The sequence below is a fragment of the Mastomys coucha genome, unplaced genomic scaffold (assembly GCF_008632895.1).
Source record: "Mastomys coucha isolate ucsf_1 unplaced genomic scaffold, UCSF_Mcou_1 pScaffold15, whole genome shotgun sequence".
NCBI classification, from domain to species: domain Eukaryota; kingdom Metazoa; phylum Chordata; class Mammalia; order Rodentia; family Muridae; genus Mastomys; species Mastomys coucha.
The window spans coordinates 56,977,967-56,991,412 of record NW_022196897.1 but is presented as its reverse complement, the minus strand read 5'-3'; the positions used below and the strand labels follow the sequence as shown (position 1 = coordinate 56,991,412).

The 13,446-nt window shown below is 43.7% G+C and overlaps 1 protein-coding gene across 1 annotated transcript in view; it reads right to left on the bottom strand.

Moving 5' to 3' along the window:
* The window catches only part of Myo3b (myosin IIIB), a 403,285-nt gene that overhangs the window by 213,986 nt on the left and 175,853 nt on the right, over window positions 1–13,446 (bottom strand). The window contains exon 12 of the mRNA XM_031370554.1: window positions 6,299–6,454. Coding sequence (XP_031226414.1) covers window positions 6,299–6,454 — 156 coding nt within the window. The remainder of the gene's footprint in view (window positions 1–6,298; window positions 6,455–13,446) is intronic.

Here is a 13,446-nt window from a genome sequence, read left to right as displayed (position 1 = left end):
ACCTCCCCCTCCTCCTCCTCCTCCTCTTCCTCCTCCTCCTAAGCATCTGACTCCTTTTACTTTCTCCTCCTTCTATTACCTCCTATTACCCTGAGGATTCCTCAACTTGCCAATATGTTAAAAAAAAAATGTGAATTTCTATTGCACTGAAGTTTTCCCTGAGTACAGCTCTGTCTTATTTCTAAGTTCCTCTCTAAGGCTCCCAGGAGCTCAGTCCCTCTCTCCCTTTGTTCTCTGTACTCCACTGAACCTGTGTTTCTTCATCATGTCAATGGCCAGCCCCTGACTAGACTCACACTCATCTGCCAAGCTATTAAGCCACTGTCTGACCTCCAAATCTGCTTTCCCTGTCCTACACACCTGTGGTCAAGAGTAACTAGATCCTACAGATGGCCCAGGCAACGGGAGCCTTGCTGGAAGCCTTTAGTGCTGTGCTGTTCTGGGGTTCTCTGCATCCTTCTTAACCACTTCACAGCATTGGAGTGTCAGTCAGTTACACTATACCGGGGTCTTCTGTACTTCCGGAAAGTCATAGCTGTATTTGAATGACTTTCTCACATTCCTCATAGTGACACTTCCAAAGGCTTAGTTAGCATCTCCCTGGAGCCGAAAGCCACTGCCCACCTGGATACCTTTGTGGACTTTGGAAAGCTGAGGACCATTCAGCATGAGCTTCTCACAGTACCTGGAGCCGAAAGCCACTGGCCACCTGGATACCTTTGTAGACTTTGGAAAGCTAAGGCCCATTCAGCATGAGCTTCTCACACCACCTCCTTTCCCCTTCAGATTGTCAGAATATTCTCATCTCACCTCCATGTGTCTTTCTAGCACTGAGGTTTTTTTTTAAGACTAACCAATCAGCTTTTAGATCCTTGGTTCATTTCTCTTGCTCCACTATAACTCTCTCTTCTATCTTTAATGTCTCCTCTACATATAATCCCTCCCCTTCATCTTTTCAAGCCTTCCCTATATTTTTAAAAATTAATTAATTTATTTATTTATTCACTTTATATCCCTATTGTGGGATATAAAATGTCCCCCCTCTCCTCCCAGTCCCACCATTACAAACCCCTCCCTCTATTATCCCCTCCCCTTCTCCTCAGAGAAGGGGAAGCTCACCTAGGTACTGTTCCACCCTGGGACATCCAGTCTCAGCAGGCCTAAGTGTATCCTCTCCCACTGAAGCCCAACCAGGCAGTCCAGCTAGGGGAAAGGGATCCAGTGGCCGGTGATAGAGTCAGAGACAGCCTCTATTCCAATTGTTGGGAATTCACATGAAGACCAAGCTGTATATCTGCTATAAATGTGTAAGGAGCCTAGGTCCAACTCCTGCATGCTCTTTGGTTGGTGGTTCAGTTTCTGTAAACTCCTGTGGGCCAGGTTAGTAGGGTCTCCTTGACTCCTCTGGTTTGCCCAAGTCTGTCCCCCACTCTTACATAAGATTCCCTGAGCTCTGCCTGATGTTTGGCTATGAGTTTCTGCATCTGTTCTGCTGCTGGATGAAGCCTCTCAGGACTCTGACAGTGAGCCTAGGACTATTTGGACTATTGAAGATGCAACTTAAAGCAGGAAGCTGGAAGCTGTGAGCTGGAAGCTGTATTACATACATTTGATATGATAGAGAAAGAGAGTGGTCCTTTGACTGCTATCTTTTAGTGTTTTGTAATTTCTCTGATTTCTGTGTGAATCAGGGCTACGCAGCCAACCAACCTATCACTAAGTCCTGACAATACCATGGCTTCGGAATCGTCTAACGTTTGTATGTGTTATTACTGCTCTTGTTTATGAACAACTTGGGTGCAACAGAGTGAAGGTTCTTACAGGGGTAACTAGTTGAGGAGCCCTGAGGTGAGAATAGAAGGATTAACAAAGTGATTGGTGGGAGATGGGAACGTCATTGACTGGTAACCAGTAACAAGGCAAGGAATAAGGGAAAAACAGGTAAAGATGTAGGAGTTGGATGTGACTGTCACAATGGGGAGATCGGTTAAGGAAAACACGGGCTGAGAAGGCAGAAGGGAATGGGAGGATCCATAATCCCTCTGCAATCCCCTCACAGGGGAGAGGTGGAAGACAAGACGGTGCTGGGCCACAACACTGTGGGTAAGTGGTCATCTCAGTTATGATGAACAGACAGGCTGGACACTAAAGAATATAGAAGCAAGGCCAGGCATCATGGAAGATTAGCCACAATGCAGCAGGAAGTGTACCATGCATGGAGGAGGGTTTGAGTTGTGAGGCCCATCTTAGCTCTTGTGGGTCTAAACAGTAGCTCTTCTGCATGAAGCAGCTTTGTGGAAAGCCAGAGCTTGATGCAATCCTCTGGATATACACTCAGCTTCAGACTCAGTCTACATGGTCCTAATGGAGACACCTATGCAGAAGTCATGATATACTATTGAGATGGGTCAATATCTGTCTTTAGTCTTGCTCTGCTCCATTCTATGCTCCACTCTACCAACAGAACAATCTAGGACACAGACCTCCCTGGAACTCTTCAGTGGCTCCCTTCTGCCTAAGACAGTCTGATGTCTTTGGCCCATGGCCTGACTTTCCTTTACTTACCTTCTCTCTCCCTCCTAGCCCACAAAGCTCCAAGGCTGCTTGCTAACACACATGTCTTCTCATTCTCTCTCCAGCTCAGGCGTGCCCCTTGCCAATGTTCTCTCTTTGCCCCTCTCTCAATAACTTCCTTCCCACCTATCTTCTGTTTGATCTTCAGGATCACGCTCAAAGTCCCTCCCACTTATGATTTTTCAAACAAGACAGAGGAAGCAAGAATGCTGGAGCTGAGATGACAAACATCCACTCATTTTCTGCAATGATGGTTATATGGCAGGCAGGGAAATGTGAAACCACTGGCTAGGACAGGTTTAAATCCTACCTCGGCCAATTTCCGGTCATTCCCAGGTATCCCAAAGCCAGGTGCCCTTTCCCAGGGGCTGGGCCAGGCCAACCACAGCCTCTCCTTCTCTAGAGACTTCTGCTCTTGTCTCAGTGCCTCTCAATCTTCCTAATGCTGTGACCCTTTAATACAGCTCCTCATGTTGTTGTGACCCCCCCCAACTGTAACATGATTTCCATTGCTACGTCATAACTTTGCTATTGTTATGAATCATAATGGAAATATTTTTGGAAATAGAGAGTTGTTGAAGGGATCGAGACCCACAGGTTGAGAACCACCATTTTATCTGCTTCTTGCTTGTGCGGTACAAAGGCTATTAGCATTTTATCAAGATCTAGTTTTGGTGTGCTTTTGCGGTTGCTCTGCTCAGTTTAGGGCTTGACACCTACACGTGTACATAAACATTTCTACAGAGAATAAGTGAATAAATTTGATTTTGAGAAAGAGATAGAAATCAATACTTTTAACCTTTGGTGTCTCTGTACTGTTTATTTTCATGATCTTCTCTGATAATTAAGGAGATGGATGTCCACAGATGGAGGGCAAAAGAAAGGTAGTTGTGCTGGCTAGTTTTCTGTCAACTGGACACAAACTACAGCCACCTGAGAGGAGGAAAGCTCAATTGAGAAAATGCCTCCATAGGATTGGACTGGAGGCAAGCTTGGAGGGCATTTTCTTAATCAGTGATTGATATGGGAGGCCCCAGCCTATTGGGAGTGGTGCACCCCTGAGCTGGTGGTTTGAGGTACTATGAGGAAGGAGACTGAGCAAGCCATGAGGAGCAAGCCAGTAAATAGTACCCCTCCATGGCCTCTGCATCAGCTCTGGCCTCCAGGTTCCTGCCGCCTTTGAGTTCCTGCCCTTATTGCCTTTGGTAATGAAGAGTGCTAATGAGGAGTTAGTGAAAGAAACCCTTTCCTCCCCAAGTTGGTTTGGGTGGTAGTGTTTCATCAGAGCGAAAGCAATCCTAACTAAAGAGAAGTGAAGGACTCTCAACAGTCTACACACAGATATTTTTCTATGACCAACATTTATTGATGGCTAACACTGTAGGCAGAGCCACCCTAATCTTTTATGTGTAGATTCAATCCACAATCAAAACAACCCCCATCTTGTAGATGAAGGTTCAGAAGAATAAACAGTTAAATAACTTCTTCAGCAAGTGGCCAAGCTACAGCCCAAATCTGGCAGAGCTCATGGTTTTAATCATTGGTTTGCCCTGCCTGGTGTGTGAGCATCGTTGGGAAGAAATGAGGGGGCTATTTTCCCATCTGTCCCTGCTCTCACCTCTGTTAGTCTCTTGTTTTCTCCACCTTCACTGGAAACTCACAGCTTTAGATAGATTGGCCAGCCAGCTGCAAGTGACAGCTGAGAGCTTTTCCTGGTGGGTTCAGAAAACATCTATATAGCCAACATGTTCCTAGCTGCTAAGAGTAAGTATCGATGCCACTGTGTTCCCTTTGGAGTTTATTTCTGACCTCATAAGGAAGGGGCTGTTCGATGTTTTGATACGTACTTGTGAGGTTGTATTTTTTGTAATGAATGTTCAAAGGAACACGAAGTACAGAATGAAACTAGAGATTACAAAGGCCCTGTGAGAAGCCTTTGCCACCTACCAGGCATCTGACATCAAAAGAGTTGGCAAAGAGTAATTAGAGCAAGGGCCTGTGCTTGCACGGTAGCGTCATGGTCTTCTAAGGGGAAATTGGTGTTTAAAATGAGACTGTAGAACCATATAGGCAAAAGTGGGCAGAAGTATGGTGGTTGGTAAGTCTGAGAACTGCCTTAGAAGCCACTGGATAGATAACAGCTCTCTGATCTAACAGAGCCAGAAGCTGGGTCTGAATTAAATGCTTAAGGGCCTGGGTTTCTGGGTGTTTGTATCTCCTCCCCATTTTGGTAGTGTGTGTGAATGTGCGGGGCAGGCTGCTGTACAGAAATGGAAAGCAAAGTGGGATTTTGGTTCCCTGACCTGAAGCACAAAGTTCCTACTGCTTCAAAAGGCCTTAAGTCACAAGAATGGGTCTCTCTGCCTTGTCTGCTAGCCGCAGACACAGAAATAGCCATGGCAGGAAGGACCAATAGGAAAATGTTTGCTTTGCATCATCCTAAGCAGAAACCTGGGACAACAGAGAAAATCAGCACAACACAGTCACCTTGAAATTCCATCTCTGACAAGCCTGCCTTTGTAAACAGGTTTCTGCACCCTCCAGGGATATCTCCAGAACTGACTTACTCTGGGTTAGTTTCTTCACCTCCAGTATTCTGAATGTTCTTTTAATAATACTGGACTGGTGCTTATCTGCATTGTGGCCAGAATTATAAAAACCAAGTAACTGCCGAGTAGGGGAGCTTCATTTGCAATTAAATTCTTTCTTCCTTAAAGAGAAACTCTGCCACCCTCTGGACAGAAATCAAAGATCTGTTTTACAGAATTTCACACAGAATAGAGTTTTAAAGACTTGTTCCCACACCCTAAAAATAAACATTTTTAAAAACTATGTGCCCTTTCAAAAGTGGGGGAGAAGGTTAGAGCCACATGGAAGGAGTCCTGGCTGCTCAAGCTAGCATAAACAACGTACATGAAAAGTAAAACTAAGATAAGTCTACAGATTCCATAGAGAACAGGCTCAGAGCCCATTGAAGAAAGTCTTGGACATTTAACACACACTCTCTACATGGCCTGTTCATAGAGTCCATGTTAGCTCCCCACTCTGAAATAGCCAGTTAAAGACTTGTCACATAATCTCAGCCATGACTGTTTTGCAGTTACATTTTATTTTATTTTATATTTCTTTTTTTTTTTTGAGGGCAAGATGTATTTATTTATTTTATGTATATGAGTACACTGGAGCTGTCTTCAGACACACCAGAAGAGGGCGTTGGTTGTGAGCCACCATGTGGCTTCAGTACCTTTGGAAGAGCAGTTGGTGCTCTTACCCACTGAGCCATCTCACCAGCCCCTTTATTTTATATTTCATTTTGGGTTTTTGAGACAGGGTTTCTCTATGTAGGTAGCCATGGCTGTTCTGTAGACCAGGTTAGCCTAGAACTCACAGAGGTCTACCTGCCTCTGCCTCCCTTTGCCTCTTGAGTGTTGGGATTCAAGGTTAGGGCTACCACTGTTCAGCGTGCAGTTACTAACAACTGAACATGAGGACAGTGGGATTTCAGTCATTTGAGAAAAATTGGTCACAGGAATCCAAATAGGCAGTTTGTTTCTGAATCCTGTCTATTTATTCATGGGACATGCTTAATTAAAGTCACATGAATGGAACTCTGAAAAATATGAGGGTGTAGTTGTCATGGATTAAAATGTGGGGTAAACCCAAGCACAGCTTCCTTATAAACACCCAGAGGAAGAAACACCCAGAGTGACACAGAGAACCATACCTGGTTTTAGCAACAGGGTTTCGATGCTTCTGGCCTTGGAGCACCTCGGCCAGCTGTTTTTGAAGACACAAAACCTTGTCTTGAGTTCCTTTAATGAATGGGTGGTCCAGGAGATGGGTGACCGAAGGCCGCTTTTCAAAATCTTTAATAAGGCACCTGTTCAGAAAAACAACAAATAATTCTAAAGTGTAACATTAGACATTCTCTTTCCTTGGGAATATAATATAGGAGAGAGGAGGCCAGAAAACTTGGTGACGAACTTGATCATTAGTCCTGTGCATCTCTTTCCTTTGAAATATGTATCAGAAAGTAGAAAAATTCAATGAATTGAATTAGTTAAAACATCAGAAATCTACTTTAGACTATTGGAAATATTAAAAACTTCATTTTTTTACCCTCAGTTTACTGTGAAATATTTGAAACATTGGAAAAGTAGACTGCTTAGGAAAGCCTTTTTAAGAGAAGGAAGTTTATCTTAGGAGTCTATAGATTTACGACATATCACCTCTACTAACTCTTTTATAGAAGATACTCTTATTTGGTGGAGTGGGATGGCTGGAGCATGCATTTAGAAGCTTGCAAAGAAAGAAACGAACCTGCAAGCAACAGAGAAACACAGACATTGGTTTCTAATGATTTCTGAGAGAACTGAAAGTGACTGGCACATAATTCTGGTGAACTGTGATGGAATTATGCAAAGTGGGGAACAGAAAGTCCATGCAAAATGGTAAAAGTCAGATTCTGTTTGAACCCCTCTGCAGTAGATTGGTTAGAGCCACCCTGGTGGAACAGCTTTCTCATTTGAACTCAATGACCTATCTAAAGAAAACAACGACTCAATGCATGTTGCTGCATCCTCTGACACAGGGAAATCTCTAGTGAAGTGGGATCAGATGAAAACCGCTCCAATCACCATCGCCTCTCTATCCTGAGTAGCTGCCCTGCATCAGAGGAGGAAGCTGCAACATCTTTCAGTCTTGAGCTAACACAGGAGACTCAGGATAACCATGGAATGCCCTTCTGCCACTCCATGTCATCAATAGCTGTGGTTTGTCCCACAGTAGCATGCCAGCACCAACCCAAACCTTTGGCAAGGAGTAGGAAGTTTAGCAGCCTCTGACCACCTTTGACAGAGCATTTAAGCCCAATTCTTCACAGCAATCCCCAGTTGTCAAATTCACAGGCAGCTTTTAGCTTTGCAATTTTCATTTCAAAACGCTTTCCCTCACCTGCTAGTCCTGAAGGATATTCGGTAACATTCCTGTTCCTCAGTCAGTCCATTGGCAGATGCCTTGGGGGCTCCTAGAACCAGAGCTTGCAGCTAGAAAAGCCAAACAACACCTAGAATATCCCCAGGCGGATGCCCACAAGACTATAAATACCACCTCCACCTTGCCACGGGGAGAAATCAATCATTTGACTTTTATAGGTCCAGGGTGGTTTGTATAGCCTATAAATTTTCCTAGCAACAATACAAAATCAGTCACACGGGCTCACAAAAGACTGCTGCTGTCTTCCCATGAGCAGTCTTCCCTGGATTCCATGTATATTCATGTGTCCGTGTGACTACTGGCAAAGGAAAGCACATTTGAGTCACTGTTTGCCCAGAAAAGAAGGAATTCAAAAGGGTTATCTCATTGATAACCCTGGTGATGCTCTTCCCTCCTTAAGTGTGGACTTAAGTGTGGACCATAAAAACCCTAAAATAAAATAGCCATGTGTCCCTTGAGGACTGATGAAGACAGGTAGACTTGGATCCTCAGAGGGGATGGGAATGGTGACAGTAAGTCCAAGATCCAACCAAGGGCTCAATGATTACTGTTCTTACAGAGGACTCAAGTTCTGATTCCAGCAACCACATCCGATGGCTCGCCATTGCCTATAACTCCAGCTCCAAGGGATCTAAACATCCTCTTCTGGCCTCAACATGCACATAAACACACATGTGCACATAAACACACACACACACAAGCATACACATACCACATACAAATACGTTTTTGTTTGTTTGTTTGTTGTTTGTTTGTTTTTTAAGAGGAAGAAAAGAAATGACAAAATAGGGATGTTTTCCTTGCCAGGTAACTGTTACCAAGGCTTCAACACACAGACTAAGGGGCAAAGTGAAATGCAGGCTAAGTGATAGCATGAAAAACTTCACGGTGTGTGAAATAGGCAGCAAGCAGAGCGTACCTCTAACCTTTCTCCTTGGGACAGGCATTCAGGGGAGGCCATCAGAGGAGGCCTGCAGACAGAGTCTTTTGGGTAGCCTTAGAAAGCATGTCCCTGGGCTGGAGAGATGGCTCAGCTGTTAAGAGCACTGACTGCTTCCAGAAGTCCTGAGTTCAATTCCCAGCAACTACATGCTGGCTCACAACCATCTATAATGGGATCTGATGCCCTCTTCTGGTGTGTCTGAAGACAGCTACAGTGTATTCATACATAAAATAATAAAATAAAATTTAAGAAAAAGAAAAAAAGAAAGAAAGCATGTCCCTAGTGGAATGGGAAGCAGTTGAAGGTAGGATGTCTGTCTGTCACACAATGTTAGCATCTAGCAGCAAAGGAAGGCTTCTAACAAGTGGCAAGATCATCTGCTCTATTAGAGAGGGTCTTGCTTTAGATCACAGAGTGGGTAAGAGAAAATGCAAGGATACCAAAGAGAGGATCAGATGAGGAAGACAATCCAAATAAGATATGGTGGGCACGACACTCGGGAAGATGATGAGAGTTAGTCTTCTCAGTAAGACTGGAGTAGGTGGAACTGCACACCACGGGATCAACAGGAGAGAAGCTGAGTGTGCCTGGGAGGAATGCTAAACAGCACGGTGCCACCTCCAGCTGCACAGGGAGGATTTTTAGGGGAAGGACAAGAAGACCTTGGGAACATAGCCTTAATTCATAAACACCCCTCAACACACAAGTCTGAAAGGGAATTGTTATGATATTGACACACAGATGCAAAGGCTCTGTCTATTAGATAACAGGGCATCATCTCATTCCGTTTACTCAGCAAACATTTATTATGCTGCACCGGAATTAGATGAAATAAACTAATGCATGAACAATTATGATATTTATCCTCAAACATCTATAATAAATTTAATTGGAAAGATGGGGGACCTGGAGAAACAGAAAACCGTGAAAACTGGTGTTTGCTTATCTACCCAGGGAGAAAACAAATAACAGGAAAACAACACTGGCCACGCCGTGCATGCCTGTCATCCCAGTGCATTGGGAGGTGAACAAGAGGATTAGAAGTTCAAGGTCATGTTCTGAGTGATATTCACTTCTGGGTCAGCCTGATCTACATAAGAGCCTGTCACAATAGAACAAAACAAAGACAGAAGTACAGAGTTTAGCAGCCATAAGGATCATGATATTCGTGTGTGTGTGTGTGTGTGTGTGTGTGTGTGTGTGTGTGTTCATGCATGTGTGTGTTAATGTGTGCACAGTTGTGTATGGAAACCAGAGGTCAACCTTACGTGCCTTCCTCAGATGCTCTTCATCTGATTTTTTGAGACAGGTCTCTCAGTGAACCTGGAGTTCACTGACTAGCTAGACAGGCTCCAACTTTCCCTATCCTACCACTGATCCAGCACTGGATGTTTGCTGTGTACCCATTTTTACACTGTGCTGGGGATTTGAACTTGGGTCCTCGTGTCTTTCAAGCAGGAACTATACTAAACAAAGCATCTTCTCAAGCCCCATTTTCTTTTCTTTGGGTTTGCTTGGTTGTCTTTTTTTTTCTTTTTTAAAGTCCATGATACAACCCAAGCCTCAAAGCTCTCAATCCTCCAGCCTCACCTTCCAGAACACAAGGACTACAGACCTGTACCATGACACCTGGACAAGATTTTTATACTAATCTTATTTTCCAATAAGAACCTAATGGAGAACCTAAGGTCGGCCCATCAGTGATGATGAGGCCCTGGGCCAACTCCCATGGAAGAACCCTTTTACTCTGCATTGTTAAAAATGGCAAGCTACAGTGTGCCATGCAATATGATCGGGGGTATATTGTTAGAAACCTCTAGTCTAGGAAGACTTCCTGGAGCTGGCAAGACCTAAGCCAGCCTTGAGGGAAGTAGAAAGAGCTAGGTTGATAGAGAAGAGGAAGAAGGCATATCTAAATCCAGAGCAATTAGTACAACATTTGGCACTAGATCAGAAATGTAATCAGAACACTTTGACCTTGCAAGCTGCCGCTTTTGAAGGCCTAAGTGTTGAGGCATACTATGTAAAGTTAGGTCTCTTGTCCTTCTTCACCTACCTAAGGCCTTCTCAGATTGCCTTTAATAAAAATCTGATAGCTCATTAGCAAGGCAGGAAGTAGAAGGTGAGACTTCCTGGGAGAGAGAAAGGAACTCTGGGAAGAAGAGGAAGGCCCTTTATCCAGGAGAGATGAGAGAGCCTGAAAGGTATAGCTAGCCACGTGGCTAGATGGTCGGGTTAACTTAGATGAGCTATGAGCGTCTGTCTGGGTATAGCCTAAGCTTTGAAACATTAAAATGTCTCTGGGTGGTTATTTGGGCAACTAACTGATTAAGGAGTAGCTGCCACTCTATTTCCAGCATTAATTAATATGTATAGAACATTAATAATTATTTTACATCTAAAGGCAATTATTGCCCTTCATCCCTTTACCAACTCTACCCAAAGAATAATCATTATTGCTTAAGATTTTGAAGAGTGCTGTCCTTCGAGATTTTTAGCTCATCGTTTTCAAGCAGACAGTTAGTAGATAAAGACAAAACTGACTAACAGAGTGGGCGGGAACCCCGTACAGCCTCTGGGCACCTGAGAGTTTGCCCCAGACTTGGAGGGCAAACACAAGAAATTAAGAAAATTGAATATGCTTACTCATTTCAAGATTATTTGTTAAGCCAAGGATTGCAATGTCCAGCTGCAGAATCTTTTCCCCAGGCAGGCCTAAGCAGGGTTTACAGAAGGATGAAATGCACAGATCTCTGACCTGGGACATGGGCACCAGCCACTGTGAGGTAAGTTGGGTAAAGTGCTAGTCATGTACAGTATTCTGTTAATGGGGGAGGGGAGACTGAAAGAAGAAAAAGAAATGGCTTCCTGGTAAACAGTTTGGGAAACACTAATGGTCCTCTAAAACATGTAAGTTGGGAGTTTCAAGATATGCTTGAGTACATTAACATTGGTTTGTTTAAGATTTATTTATTTATTTATTTATTTAATGCATGTGAGTACACTCTTTGTCTCTTCAGACACACCAGAAGAGGTGTGTTAGATCCCACCTTATCAGATCCCATTACAGATGGTTGTGAGCCACCATTTGGGTGCTGGGAATTGAACTCAGGACCTCTGGAAGAGCAGTCCATGCTCTTAACTGCTGAGCCATCTCTCCAGCTCTTAAAGTAGTAGTAGTAGTTGTTGTTTTTAAGGAACACTGGGATTTTTAAAAATGACTTAATTTTGTTGGAATCAATGTTTCCAAGATTAGTTGGCCATAGACATTTTATTCTTCTTTTCTATCCTGTTTTCCTGCTGCTGGTGGATTACACACCACAGATGCCATCTTGGAAGTTCTGTTGTAAGCTCTGATAAGTGTTGTGTTTTTAGAACGAGGACAGAGGTGAGTCCTCCCCATAGAAGACCAAGGCAAGATCCACAAATTTTTAATTGTCACTGTACCTGGGACATTCATAAGTTATTACTTCCATAGAAGACAGTTTCTCAAACTGGGACAATGCTTGGCCCAAGTAAGTTCTACTCAGAATCTTTTACTTAAGGAAAAAAATAAGATTGAGCGTGGACTGACATTGGGGAAACTAAATCCCAGGTAAAATCTTCCACTGATGTGCTCTTTTAATCTCTTTAAAAAAAAAAAAAAAAAGTAGGTTTAGATGTGTTTTTTTCTGTGGTGAGGGACCCAAAGCAAAGTATAATAAAATTGTATTTATAGCCTGAACAGTAAGAGGCCCCAGATTTACAAGGCCACAATAGACAGTTTGAATATGATAGGAAAACCCACCAGAAGAAAAATGAAGCAAGCTGCAGCCTTGAAGGAAATCAATTCAGTACCTGATTTGAAATTCTAGTTCTTTCCATCATGTTTTCTCAGCTGAAGATTAATTCTTGGAATCCATTTGTGGTCCCGCATTAAACACAGGCTGCTGGTGGTATTTGCAGTAAGCCCAGACAGGCAAAAAGCAAGATGCGATGTTGGGCTGTGACACTGGGAAGCCAGGCGAGGGGGTTGGGAGTGTGTGTGATATCCTGAGGATGCAGCTGCACTGTCTGTCCCTGTAACCTGACATTTCAGGACCAAACTCCCGGATGCCTGAACAGGGGAACCATTTACCAACAATCAAGATTTACCCATGAATAAACCCATTTGATATAGCGCAGCTGTAAAAGCGAGAACTAAAAATACTAATGAGCTTGAGGAAAAAAGAAAAAGCAAGAGGAAGGCAATCCTCTCCCACACAGTGGGGCCATGCTACGTCAAAACCCACGATTTTCATCTCCTCTCACGTCTCTGTCTATATTTTGTCTCTCATACTGTCTACTGCCTTCTTAAGGCTTGCTACTTAGATTACGTGTCCCCATTGGTATAGGACACCCAACTGCTGTTGATCCGACCAAACATTTCCCTGCCCTGTGACTCAATTCAGTGCCATGAGGCTCCTATCACTGTCACACAGAAGCCTGACTGGCAAGAGGAGAAAATCCTCTTGAGGATGTGGTAATTACAGGCTAAGCAGAAGAGCACATGGTGCTCTGACTTGGAAGAAAATTTCCATTCTGGAAAACAAGACTGACAGCAATAGGCATTTTCCCAAAGTGACTAATGTTGGGAGTGGGGGCTGGGGGGGGATAGGGCATTGCTTATTGTTTATATGTATTTAGTGAACAACCCCCTTTCTGTGTGCTAGAGTAGTATTTAGCCATGTTACATTGATGCGTTGAGGGTCTACTGTTGAGACCTGGAATTACACGCTAACTTCATGCCTGGGGTGAAGAAGTGAACCAAATAAATGAGATACATGGCTGCAAACTCAGCCAGACAGCTGTAAAGATATCAATCTGAGTGGAAGGCTCTGTGTTTGCTAAAGTGTAAAAGCTCTGAGAAGGCAGGAGGAGTGCTTCAGATCGGGGAGGGGAGGGAAGGGGAGGGG